Source organism: Colius striatus, chromosome 14, assembly GCF_028858725.1.
Source record: "Colius striatus isolate bColStr4 chromosome 14, bColStr4.1.hap1, whole genome shotgun sequence".
Taxonomy (NCBI): domain Eukaryota; kingdom Metazoa; phylum Chordata; class Aves; order Coliiformes; family Coliidae; genus Colius; species Colius striatus.
The window spans coordinates 17783417-17796501 of record NC_084772.1 but is presented as its reverse complement, the minus strand read 5'-3'; the positions used below and the strand labels follow the sequence as shown (position 1 = coordinate 17796501).

Sequence of the window (13085 nt, the reverse complement as noted above, 5' to 3'; positions counted from 1 at the left end):
AGAAAGATAATGATAAATTAGTGCAAGATGTAGTTTTACTGATGTGCAGTAGTCTGCTTTACTGCAGAGGTCATAGCCTTAATCTTTAGAGGTGTATTGTATGATACAGAGTCACAAGACTGAAAGTTAAACTCCTCTTTTCACAGGGAAAACTGATAAAGACTCTGAGATGGAGATACTTCCACAGCAAGTGGAATCTCCTGGAGATGGCCATTATATTGATGAGCTGGAGTGCCCTGTCCGTGTTTGTGAAGCGGACAATCCTTGGGACCCGAGACATCAGTTACTACCAGGAGCACAAAGAGGAGTAAGTACTAATGCTAGCTAGTGCACCCTTTGTTGGTGCTACTTATGCAGAAACAAAATTATTCTTCTTCTTCCCAGACAGCAGTTTATCTGTGCTAGATAGTGCTAACCTGCACAGCTACATTCACAGACCATGTAGGTATTTATTTCAGGGCTTAGATGTGTGTCAGCAATAGAGTTTTCTTCTGATATTGCTCTAGTAAAACTTGAGCACCAACTTCCCTAGCTGAGCTGCTAACTACCTATCTGCATCACTGTCTTCTGAATCAACAAGGCTTTCTGCTACAAGACATCCATCCAGACAGTATACAATCTGCCTCATTCTTTGCTGTAAAAAGCCATTAGTGGGAGGACAATACTGGCTTATTTTATATGGAATGGAAAATGATAGCACCCATTAAAAACAGTAACACAGGAAAGGGGTCATAGAATCACAGGATAATTTGGGAAGGAAAGAACCTCTGGAGGTCTCAGCTCCAGTCTCCTGCTTTGGTTAGGTTGCTCTGTTTGGACAGAGGTTCCACAGTCTCTCTGGACCTCTGTTCCAGGGCTGAAACAGTCTCACTTGGGGAAAAAGCAAGGCTTTTTCATGTCCAGTTGGAATTCCTCCTGCTGCAACTTGTGGCTGTCAGCTCTTGTCCTTTCACTATGAACCTCCATGAAGTGCCTTACCACATCCTATCTATAATCACCGACCAAGTAGTTGGGGACAGCCTCCTTTGCTTTCTTTTCTCTAGGCTGAATAAACCCAGCTCCAACATCCTTCTCTCATATGTCTTTGACTCCAAATCATCTCTCAGCTACACATCCATAAAAGAACCTGTCTTCTTTCCCACAGGCCAGAATTTGATAGTAAGTTTGCATTAGCTGTCCTTAAACCGACTTGCTAAAAATGACGCATTTAGGCTGCAGCCTAGACCCTCTCTCAGCAATAGCTAATGCTGATATAAAAACTCTGCCAGGTACAACCGAGCATCTTGTGCACACACAGCAGGAAGCATAGGTGGGGACATTCAAGCAAGAACTTAAGTTAGCTCTCCACTGAAAACCAGGACAGAGTGCCTGGCTTTTCCAGCATACTCACTTATGCACTTCAAAGGCTTCACTGTGCATGGTCTATTTTGTCTTTCTTTTTTTTTCAACAGCAGTGTAAGCTTTAATGAAACAGCAAGAGCTGATGCAGTTCTTGGCTACCTGATTGCATTCCTAGTGCTTCTCTCCACAGTGAAACTGTGGCATCTGCTGAGGCTCAATCCCAAACTAAACATGATCACTTCAACTCTAAGGAGAGCATGGGGTGACATCTCTGGATTCATCACTGTTATTGCAATCATGTTCTTCGCCTATTCCATTGCTGTGAGTACCATGGTGGTTTCTGTTGTCTGCAGTCTGCATCCAGGTACTGTCACATTAAATGAACTCTTTCTGAATGCTGAAAGCAACACAGCTTTGAAATATAAAACTGAATAACGCTGCCTATCTAAATCTTAGTTTAGCAGCTTGGAGCCCAATTCTTCAGTTTAAGTGAAAGAGAAGTTAAAATATCCCCTTGTCTGTTCTTTTAGTAAAAAAAATGAATGCTGAGACAAAAAAATGATTTTTTGTGTGTAACAGGTGTGACCAAGAACAAAATACAGAGAAAACAGTTATCTGGATAAAGCTTCAACTGGGGAGAGTGTAGCAAGTGCCACTTTCTGTTTGGTAGTTCTTAAGTGTCAAATAATTATTTTCCTGCCTACTATAGGAACACTTAGGATGCAAAGGAAATTATATTTTCATTCTAGTGACATTAAAGAATTATTGGACAGCAATTCTTTATGGGCAGTTACTGTTTTAGCTGAAATGTTTTGTGTAAATCACCTGGATATGGGAAATTCAGCACATCTCAATTGCAAAATCACTGGAAAAGTGGAAACCATCTGAGTCAAATCCAAACTGTTCAGTAAAGGCCAAACAGCACCTGCTGCAGTCTCACACTGCCTGATTTCACATTCCTCATCTCTTCCCTGCAGCTCTGACTCTCTAGAGACTGAGTAGCTTTAGGCACTGGTGTGGCCACAAACTTAACGGGTAAAATAAGTGATCAGATCAGTTCCATGATCCAGGCTGTTATTACATCATTCAAGCAATGGAGCTGTTAAAGAAAGAGGCAGAGGGATGATGAGACTGCAGCAGCCCCCATTTAAATCAGACACAGCAGACCCAAAAGATATAAATGAAGAAAATAGCATCTTGGTTACTGAGGACAAACAAAGAGGTTGCCTGTTTGGAAGGATGTGGACTGTGGACTGAAAGTCAAGTGTTTGTGACTATGAATAACTTGGTCTATTATCTAAATCTGCTCCTTGCAGGTGGGCTAAATGACTGTCATTATTTCTTTATGTACATATTTTGTGATTTTTTACATAACTAGTGTCAAGCTGAGCAGATACAAGACATTCTGATATCCATGATAAAAAGTCTTACAGGTAAACATGTTCAGAAAGTGTGAATCCATTTCTTAGCTCTAGGTTAGTCTCCTTCTGTGAGCTTGTTTAGTGTTTCCTCTGTTTGTAAACAAAAAAACACCAACACCATAACACAAAAAAACCACCCTTCATGGCTCTGATGACAACCTAGGAGGGCTCTCTGAATACAGCAGAGATCAGCTGATCTTGCAGCAAGGACCCTGATCATGACAGATGTGCCTTCTTTCCTCTGCAGACAAACTTGATATTTGGCTGGAAGCTCTGCTCTTACAAAACTCTCTTTGACTCAGCACAGACCATGGTCAGTCTTCAGCTGGGAATCTTCAACTATGAGGAGGTATCACCTCTAGTTTTGATACGTTTATCACTGTACAATCAGCATGTCAGCTATCAAATATTCTTCAACCCAGTAAATAGACAGACTTTCAAACAGTGCTAGACATTATCTCATATTGCAAGCTCCACAGATTCCTAAGCAGCCACCTTTTGTCATCAAGAAAAAGACATCAAGTGAAATATGTCTCACATCCCATTCTGACCATCAGTAGACTCTCATTGAGAAAGGTGCTCACATTTTAACTAGGTACATTACTTCCTGATTACAGAAAGTTTTAAGCAATTTCCTTAGAAAGCTACAAGACAGAAATGTGAGCAATGCCCTGCATTTGTTCTGAACACACACCCATCAGCTTCCCAAGAAAGGCAAGACCTTCCAGAAGAGAACTTTACATGAGATTCGGTTTTAGTGTTATTGACTTTTTCATGAAGTTCTTTCAAATATTACAACATCCTTTCAACAGCTCTTTGGGGATTAAGCTAGTTCTTGGACATGTCTGACTGAAGTCCTCCTTCATGGATGACTTTAGACCATGGATCCAACAGGGAATGGGTAGCTTTGAAGATCAGTAATTGGGCACAAAGTTTTTCACCTCTACATTCCACTCCTGTTGTTAATCTTGAAAATATATTCCTATGTTACAGCTAATATGAAAATTTTGTACGTGTCCTTGACAGTCTGACTGGGCTTCTTTGTAAAGCATACATGAAAACAAAATGAAAGCGTACAAAGTTTTCAGCTATGCTTTGAAAACAGGCATGATGCAGCTTCAGCTGTTCTGCGGACAAACAGATGTCCAGGCTTGCCAACATTCCCATGAAACTTTCATACTCTGACAATCAAATGCAAATACTTAAATAAAATATTGTCCATATTCATATATAGCACACATAAAATATTCTGTCATCTTTGTACCATATCATACCAACATAGGAAAATGACTAAGGGAGAAAAAATATATATATGTATAATACATACAGAATAACTTACAAGCCATGAGGATTTTCAAAGAAACAAATTTCGTATTGTGTCTTACCTGCTTGCATATATGCTTCTTTGGTTTATTTGTTTCTGCAATCAGAATATGATGTCTTACCTTATTAATATTACAGATATTGGACTACAATCCAATTTTAGGCTCCTTCTTAATTGGATCCTGCATAATCTTCATGACATTTGTGGTACTGAATTTGTTCATTTCAGTGATTCTGGTTGCTTTTAATGAAGAGCAGAAGCACCACCAGGTGTGTTCATCTAAGCTCTCCTGCCATTTTTATCATTCATTGTCCAGTGCTTACTCGTGATTTAGGTACTCCACCACTGCATGAAACCCATGTAAGCTGAGTCCAGCTTCTAAGAAGTCAAGATTTACTTAAAAGCATGCTTCACATTTGCCAGATTTACACTGTCCCATTCCTGTTGAGATCAATCCCTGTTCCAATTTTACTTGTAACCTTCTGTTCACATACTAAATCCAGCTCCACACAAATCAGTGCCAAAAGTGATGTCAAAACTTATTCTGGATGCTTGGTGGCAATTCCACAAATCAAGCAGACCAACAGTATTTCCCATGCTCTATTTATACACAAAACATCAGAATATTCTATTTGGTGATTGGGTAGTAGATCTTTGCCCAGCATGTAAATGAGTACATATGCTTAGTTCACTTCCCCTTCTCCCTTCTTTTGGGTATAAATTGGGTAGGTGGTCTGGGAGTCAGTGGTCACAATCTCCCACTACTGCAATCACCTTTAGTCTCATTTTTGGCTTAGCTAGAAGGTTCTTTGTGGTTTCTTAAGCAAACCTACATTTAATCAAACAGTACTTCTGCTTTTAACAGTTATATCCTGTCAGCTACATAAAAAGCACATTGTTTCAAAACGTTCTGCAAGTGATTTCTCAAGAATTAACCGCTCAGAATGTCATTGGTTAAAGAATTCTTATGTCTGCACTGTTTATAGGCAGAATAATGCATACTTATAAGCAACCAACTGTTCTTCTTTCAACACAACTGTCCAGAATTTCTCAATGTTTTAAACAAAGGCAGGGATATAGTTAATAGAAGACAAGACACAATTAGTTTTTCTCATTTACTTCATCTAGAAATGGTGGCTGGGACACTGTATATCACTATATATATCTCTGTATATATCACTAGCTGTATGGTAGCTGGCAATTGACCATCATGCTCCTGTAGCAAGACTTCCGTGTGCTTTGACAGAGCCAAAAATCTTTGTCCATGCTCACTCGTGCTCACCTGGGACAACATTACTGGCATGATGTTTTGATTTGGCAGTTACTCATGCTCTGCTTTGGGTGAAAGCTGGCATATTGCAACTTAAGTAGAGATTTGCCCTTGCAACTTTCTCTGGCCTCAGCAAAGGCTGTATCCGCTTCTGGCCTGTGCATCTGAGTAACTTCCTTTTCGTTACTTTAGGCTTCAGAAGAAGAGGAGATTGTTGATCTAATGTTAATGAAGCTTTGTAGTTTCTTCGGGATTAAATGCAAGAAGGAAGAGAAGCCCGTCACTAACGATCAACTGGAATAACTTGCCCATGACAAGCACGAGGAAGAGTCACTTTGTGGGCGCAACGCTTTGGCTATCGGCTGCAGCGGCTAGATTTAGGTTCATGGCTTCCCACTAAAATGCTGCTGACATGTCATTTTGGAGTGTTAGCTAAGCAATAACGGTAAACCTCAGCTCTTCCTGTAGACTTGGTGTGTAATAAAGACTGAGCTTTTGTTGCACCGCGTGTCTAACACCGCTCGCTGCGCGCCCAGCAAGCGCCACGCAAAGATGGCGACTCCCTTCGCACTGCCTTCCTCGCCCCGGCCCGGCCGCGGCCGCTCCCGCCCCAGGCACAGCGGGACAGCGGTCAGCCAGCGGGGCACAGAGCGGCCCGGCTGTGGCAGGGGCCGCCGGCTGAGCACGCAGCGGCTGGGCACGGAGCCGCCCGGCTCCTCAGCGGCCGCCCCGCCCCGCCCCGCCGGCGGAGCGCTGTAACGGCCGCCGGTAACGGCCGCCCCCTGCCGACGCCCCCGCTAGGCGGCAGCAGCGCGCGGCACCGCCCCCCGCCCGCGGCAAAGATGGCGTGGCGAGCGCTCAGGCGGGTCGGGCCGGTTCTGGCGCCGCGCTGCCCGCGCCTCTCGCTGCTGCCGCCGCCGCCGCTGCCGCTGCGGGTGCCCGCGGCTCGGCCGTTGGCCACCAGCTCGCTAGTGCTGTCCGGTGAGTGGCGGGAGGGAGGCGCACGCTGGTCGGTTCCCCTCCGTCGGGGCTCCCGGGAGGGCGGGATGTGCGGCTGCAGCCGCGCCGGCCTGCGGGCGATGCGGGTAGGGATGGACCCGGCCTCCCGGCGCCGGGGAGGGCTGCGGGGGCCTCCCCGTGCCGTGCGCGGGGCAGCCGCGAAGCCGCAGTCTCGGCTGCCAGCCCCTGCTTCGCGGGAGCGCTCCGTGGCGAGGCGCGTCGCGCTCTCGGGTGCCCGTGTGGAAGGGAAGGAGGTGCCCGGCGCGGGGCATGCGGCGGCAGCCCCCGAGCTGCGCTGACTTTGGGCAGGCCGCGGGTGCGGGAGGGTCGGTGTGGGAATGGGCCTCAAGATGGCTGAAGCCCTGCTAAGGGGGGCAGTTCGTGCCTCCCTGCTTTTGGCAGCATAGCTTTCACCTGTCCCGGTACTGATGCTCTCCCTGTTTCTGCTCCCATGAACAGCTAGTTCACCTCCATTTGTGGGCAGATTAAGGCCATGCTGCAGTTTTTTAGCGAAGTGGCCCAGTTCCCACCTGTCTCCAGCCGCGGGGTCCACTGGGTGGGCTGAGTGTGCAGAACAGGACCAAAAACGCTGATGGCTCTTCCAGGAATCGTCGTGCTGAAAGAGCTTGTTGATCGCTCCAAGGAGCATCAGCAGCAGTAAGAAAAAGGGGCAAAACCAGGTGGATGGAGGAGACGGGCCTGCAGCAGCCCTGGCAGTCAGATTGGAAACCTGAGGCAGATTTTCAGAGCCTTGGGCTCCTTCGAGCTAGAAAAGTTTGGCTCTGTCTCACCAGCCCTTGTGCAGTATAACTGTAGGAGTGATAAGGCTGGAGAGAGACTTGCACATCATTGCTTGGTGTGACTTTGCACATAATGTAGTTAATTCTGAAGATATCTACTGCTGTTGAAGTTCTCTTTGAATTAAAGTTGGCCACAGAAGGCTGAAAAACAAACTTTGTGGTACTCTAGCAAAGGGAAATGTTGAAAAGGTAGGAGAGGAAGAGAATGTGCTGTAAAAGTAATGATAGCTGCTAAGAAGACTTCATTAACCCATTCCAGATAGTCTTTTAACCTATCTGCTCAACTGTCTTCTGCTGCAAGTGAAAGAGATAACATTTATTAGCCATTATTTGCAAAGCTTCTTTTCACTAATTGTTTAATGTACCCATTGTTTTTCTATAGCTGTAACTTGAAGGAATAACATAAATTATGCTTTTGTTTTAGGCAGAGAGGAAAAATTTTGTATGCCTCTTTGTGGGGGTGTGAGTTTTCCTTCACTCTTCAGGTATATATTTACGAAATATTTCATAGAGGCATGAGGGTCTGAATTCAGAATGTGCTCATTAAGCTGAAACCAAAGTCGATGTTGAAACCAATGAAGCCAGAATAAATTCAGCTGCTCTTCTGCAAAAGAATGCTGACAGAAGAGATTCAGCGTGCTTTGACATTCCATATTCATTGAATTTGATTTCTTTAATGGGCTAATCACATGAGCTCAAAGTTCAGATTTTGAGATTACCGATTAACTCTTTTAATTTGACCTTTACTTTATTTGCTGTGTTTTTGTTACATGCTGGGAATTTTTTTGACTTTTTACTTTTGGCCTACCAGCAGCCTACCTGCTCTTCTAACTGCTGAGAACATTTCACTGTCATGTTTCAAACTGATCACGCAAGTTTTTCTTCCTTTTAACCTTGCTTTATAATGTTATCCTACATGAAAAGGTACTGGTTGGCTTTTTTGTGACATACATAATGTTACAAGTGTGCAGCTTGGGTTTCAGATTCTCTGTCATTCTCTATTCTTGTGGTTCATTACCCATTTCCAATGAAATTCCTACGGGTTCAATGTCTTTGACCTAAAATGATTTAAGGCATTTTAGTTCTTCTGATCATTAGAAGGTGTCCTGGGAGAGTTTTGTAGCTGTACGTGATGACAGCTGAAGTTCTCTGGGTTTCATGGAAAAATACTTCATGTATCTGTCTAACTCAGAATTTTTTGTGTGCTGTACTTGCAAAAACATGTATTGCTCTACCAAGGCCTATAAAACTTGTGCTGTCTTCACAGACAAACCATTTTGTGTGAGTCTCACTTCTCTTACACATGTTCAGACATTAAGGGCTTTCTTACAAGGGTATGTAGTGACAGAACAAGTGAAAATGGCTTCAGACTGGAAGAGTGTTGAATTATATAGGAAGTTCTTCACTGTGTGGGTGGGAGGCACTGGAACAGGTTGCCCAGAGACGCTGTGGATGTCCCATGCCTGGAAGTGTTGCAGGTTGGAGCAAGATGATCTTTAGGTTCCCTTCCAACCCAAACCGTTCTGTGATTCTACAGTAAATAAGAGGTACTACAACAGTGGAAAGACGTTAGCAGGCCTACAGGGAAAGCTTCTGTTTTCCTTCATCTACAAGTTCAGAAAATATACAAGGATTTGCAGAAGCGTAGTTTCTCTTAGAGGGTGTAACAAGTCCAGCCTAGAGAAAGAGCCTGAGAGGAGAATTTTGAACTCAAGGAAGGTCCATCTGCACAACTCTGGCACTGGTCACAGAGGGAGCTCAGTTTAAGAGGTTCTCTTCCCCAGTTTCTGGAACATCCCTTGCCTGATTGGATAGCTGCTACAAGTGAAATGAAAAAGAAATTAGTTTTTATAAATGAAATAAAAGAGGGAAGAAAGTATCTATGGGGAAGCTATAGAAGTGAGAAAAGAGACAGATCAGGCTGAAAATGCCCAGAGTAAGAAAAGGGCCAGGTAAAATGTTAGCAAGAAAAATATTGCTTGTTTCAATTAGTTCTTTTGAAGTCTCTCCAAAAAGAATTGCTTCTAATAAAAGCTGCTACAAGTTGTCCTGAATCTTACAGCTCTAAAACATATACGTAGAACTGTAAGATTGCTGTGAAAAGGCTTAAGAGAGTCTTAAATATGCCTATTAAAATGTACAGAATAACTGCTGCCACGTTCTCACAGTATTAACAGAAAGAAAATTCTCTCAAGTAACAGTTGCCTGTATGAGTTGCCTTATTAATCTGGCCTGTATTAATTTTCCTTCATTTACATAGATCTGTGACAACATTAAACAGGGAGAAACACACCCTATAGGAAATGTTGGGGGAGGGATGGGAATCAGCCACTTTTGCTAGCTAGGCTCCAACGTTTTTACTTCAACTGATGGCTCTATTTAAGTGCTTGGAGATGCTGACACTGTTTCTTAACTGTCATTAGCACCGGCCTTCCCAGAAATATTGAAGTGGTGGTCAGAAACAAACACTAAATGTCCATGTTGTCACGGACATGCACGAGTAGATAGCAAAGTTAGATTCTCAAGAGAGTATGAAAGTATGAAATAAGAATATTGAGAAATAAGCATTAAGAGGAGTACTATTGTTCCCCCAGGAATTCATTTTGGACATGTTTTCAGTCTACTTTTGTTTGAAGCAGAATGACTCCTGCTCCTGTGCTTTATCAGTCTCTAGATGGTTGCACAGGAACTAGTAGTACTCAATACCTAGTGAGCTTCTTCCATGTCATGAGCAGAACAAAATGTTTCTGTAAATTGTAGGTACTGTTTAAAATATTTTTTCAAGAAAAAGTAAACAAAAGTAACCTCAGTAAAAAACAACCAAACAAAACCAGTTTAAGGCTGCAAATATGTTACTGTATTTAAGTGAGCATGTCACTTACTGCTGAAATACCAAGTCTGTTTCATTTTAGCCCGCAAATTCACAGACAAGCATGAATGGATATCAGTTGAAAATGGCATTGGAACAGTAGGAATCAGCAATTTTGCACAGGTATCGATCCCTCCCCCCTTACCCAAGTCTGCATTATTTATTTATGCATAGCTGCTCTTGTCCTTGCCCTTCGGACAGTTACCGCTTTTACTGTTCTAATCGCATACGCTATACCGTGAGTGGGATTTTTGGACTAGGATCTATCACACTATTTGTGAAGTGAATGCTGCTTCAGCATTCTGACATTCTTAAGCACTTCAGATTGAGCCCATAGAGAACTGAACTTGATGAGAAACTTCATGGTTCAGCAGAATTTAAAAACCTCCCTTTTTTTCCTCCAGTCCTTAGAGGCCCGACTTCACGGCTTTGTGAGGAGGAGGCTGTGCAGTTTTTAGGCCTCATCTCCTTTAAACATCAACACAGTGCAGTCCCTCTGCTAGAGAACAATTGTGAATAGAAGTACAACATGGCATGTATTTCTTACTCTAGGATAGAATTCCTTTGGATGTTTTGTTCTCGTGCAAGTACTTGATTTGCAATAGTCACAGGCAAATTCAGGAGAAGAGGTTCACTCTGTGTGAAACTTCAGGGAAAAAATCCAATGTGAGAAGCTATCAATGAAGTGGAATGAATGTTTCTTAGGACAAGCAGCATTTCCTGCAACACTAAAGCTGGGTAAGATCCTTAGTCCTCTGTGAGATAGAGTACGCTGGTCAGTGAAAGGGCAGAAGCCTATTCTGGTTGAGCCGATTCTTATGGTGATAGGCTCCTGATTAAGTCAGTCAGGACAGACTGTGCTAACAGCTCTTCAGTTGTCTGGGGAATGTATGCTTTGATGTTTTTGTTTTTCTTTTAAGGAAACACTAGGAGACGTTGTTTACTGTAGTCTTCCAGAAGTTGGGACAAAACTGAACAAACATGGTAAGTTTCAGCTCTGATTTCTAATGCAGCAGTTATTCTACTCGTCCCACTCTCCCCTTGCAAAGGTGAGTTTTAGTAAGTAATCCTTTTGTCTGTTAATCTGTCTTCTGGGTGCAAAATACATTCAGAAATTTCTGCAAGAGGCAGCTTTAATTTCAAATTCCCCCTGTCAGAGCATGCATGGTAGCAGAAAGTCCCTGCTTATTAAACGGCAAAGATGCTTATTTAAAAATCAGGTATTTTAAATACAGTTTTCTAACCATTTTATCTAAGCTCAGTTTTTAAAATGGGCTTTGATTTGGACTTGCTGGTGCTTAAGTTGGCTTATTTGTAATTCTGCAGTACTGTGCTTCATGAGCTGCATGATGTGAAACCCTAATTGATATCAAGCTCTAATTTTTCTATGACTATTACAAATTCAGTAATTTTTGGGTATCAACTGTAATCAAAGGGTTTTTCTCATTAGTGATATACAAACTGTTACATTCTTAATGATTCAGTTATTCAGTTTCCATGTTGAAGAAGGGTGAGCATTAACAAGTAGATAGAAGCCTATTTCTGTATTTACATGGAGAGCTGTCTCGCTAGGATATGAAGGAAAGATTGTCATTAGTTTCAGATGTGGCAGGAACAGAATCTAGATTTAATGAGGTAAGGTAGCAGGCCTTTCTTTTGCCATCCTTCTTGTGGAACAGGTCTGCATAGAAGTGTTTTGGCCAAATCTGTTGCATGACATTGATTGGTGTTAGACAAAAGGTCTTTCTATTGAGGGGTTTAATTAACCAACATGTAGTTTTGTTTTATCTGAAGGAATTTCATTGCCATTTAGTTCTTCTTTTTCCTACCTGTCCTGGGCTTGTTCTGAGAAAGCTTGGAATGAGACTGTGTTGTTCTCTAGTTCCTTGTGCTGATTTGTATTTTCTTCTTAAAAGTGTTGCATTGTGTTCTGTGTTTCAGATGAGTTTGGAGCTTTGGAAAGCGTGAAAGCTGCTAGTGAACTCTACTCTCCTCTCTCGGGAGAAGTGACTGAGATTAATGCTGCCCTTGCAGATAATCCAGGGCTTGTCAATAAATCTTGTTATCAAGATGGTAAGAGGTAGTTTTTATCTTTTTATAATGAATACTACCTGGATTTAAGCTGTCACAGATGGCTCTGCAGTTCCTAGTTATAACAGTTTAAATGGTGTGAAGGCTGAAATGGAGTATATTGAGTACAATTCAAGCCCAATAAAATCAAACATGAAAGTATTATTGTATCCCTGTCTCTGCTGATAGCTATTTTACAGTGTGCTCTTTTCAGAGATACTGTGGTTGCATTTAAATCGGTTTCCCCTGATAGCATTTTTCTTCTTTGATCTCGTAGCAGCTCCTGATGCTGACAGGTCAGGCTCTTCTCTTGCTAGACAGTCTCCTTAATGCCATTGTCAGAGACAGTACTGAATTAAGACAACTGATCTGACTCAAAAGGCCCTTTCTTATGACAGGATTATTGTTCATTTTTAAAAGTACTGAAATATTGTTCTGCCTGCACAGGAAATCCTCTTGATTCCACCAATGTTACAGAGCTCATGCATCCTAGGAGTACCTTTCTAAGACAGTAACAGGAATGAATCTTTCTTGTAGGATATTAACAACTGTTTTTCTTTTCCATTTCCTAACTACAGGTTGGCTTATCAAGATGACTGTGGAAAACCCTGCTGAACTTGATGAACTGATGAATGAAGATGCTTATGAGAAATACGTAAAATCCATTGAGGACTGAGCTGGAATAATGAAATAAATCCCTATAAAATATTTCAGTGTAGTTTGTCATCAATCACAGACGTACAGAATATCCAGTTTGTACTACCTGAAAAATACCACCTATGGTCATATGTACAAGGCCGCAAATAACTGCAGTGATACAAGTGTTGTCACATACCCGCAAAGGTTTTTTTATTCTGCTGTATGATTTGTGTAACTTCAAGATATTACTTGTAGTATTCTGGGAAACAGAATTGATTTGCTAAAATACATCCTTCCCAAGATTCCTTGGACAATCAGATTTAGTAAGAAGAGCTTTAACATGGTAATTCCG

The 13085-nt window shown here is 42.3% G+C and overlaps 2 protein-coding genes across 2 annotated transcripts in view; both read left to right on the top strand.

The window, feature by feature from the left end:
• LOC104553964 (polycystin-1-like protein 2) overlaps positions 1-5659 on the top strand; it is a 38335-nt gene extending 32676 nt beyond the window's left edge. The window contains exons 40-44 of the mRNA XM_062007867.1: positions 147-307; positions 1452-1662; positions 3010-3111; positions 4224-4355; positions 5549-5659. Coding sequence (XP_061863851.1) covers positions 147-307; positions 1452-1662; positions 3010-3111; positions 4224-4355; positions 5549-5659 — 717 coding nt within the window. The remainder of the gene's footprint in view (positions 1-146; positions 308-1451; positions 1663-3009; positions 3112-4223; positions 4356-5548) is intronic.
• A 539-nt stretch (positions 5660-6198) lies between these two features.
• On the top strand, positions 6199-12802 carry GCSH (glycine cleavage system protein H). Its single transcript, XM_062007732.1, has 5 exons — positions 6199-6337; positions 10068-10147; positions 10945-11008; positions 11966-12097; positions 12673-12802. Exons 1-5 carry the CDS (start codon positions 6199-6201, stop codon positions 12768-12770), a joined length of 513 nt encoding a protein of 170 aa, XP_061863716.1. The 3' UTR covers positions 12771-12802.
• Positions 12803-13085: the final 283 nt, after the last annotated feature.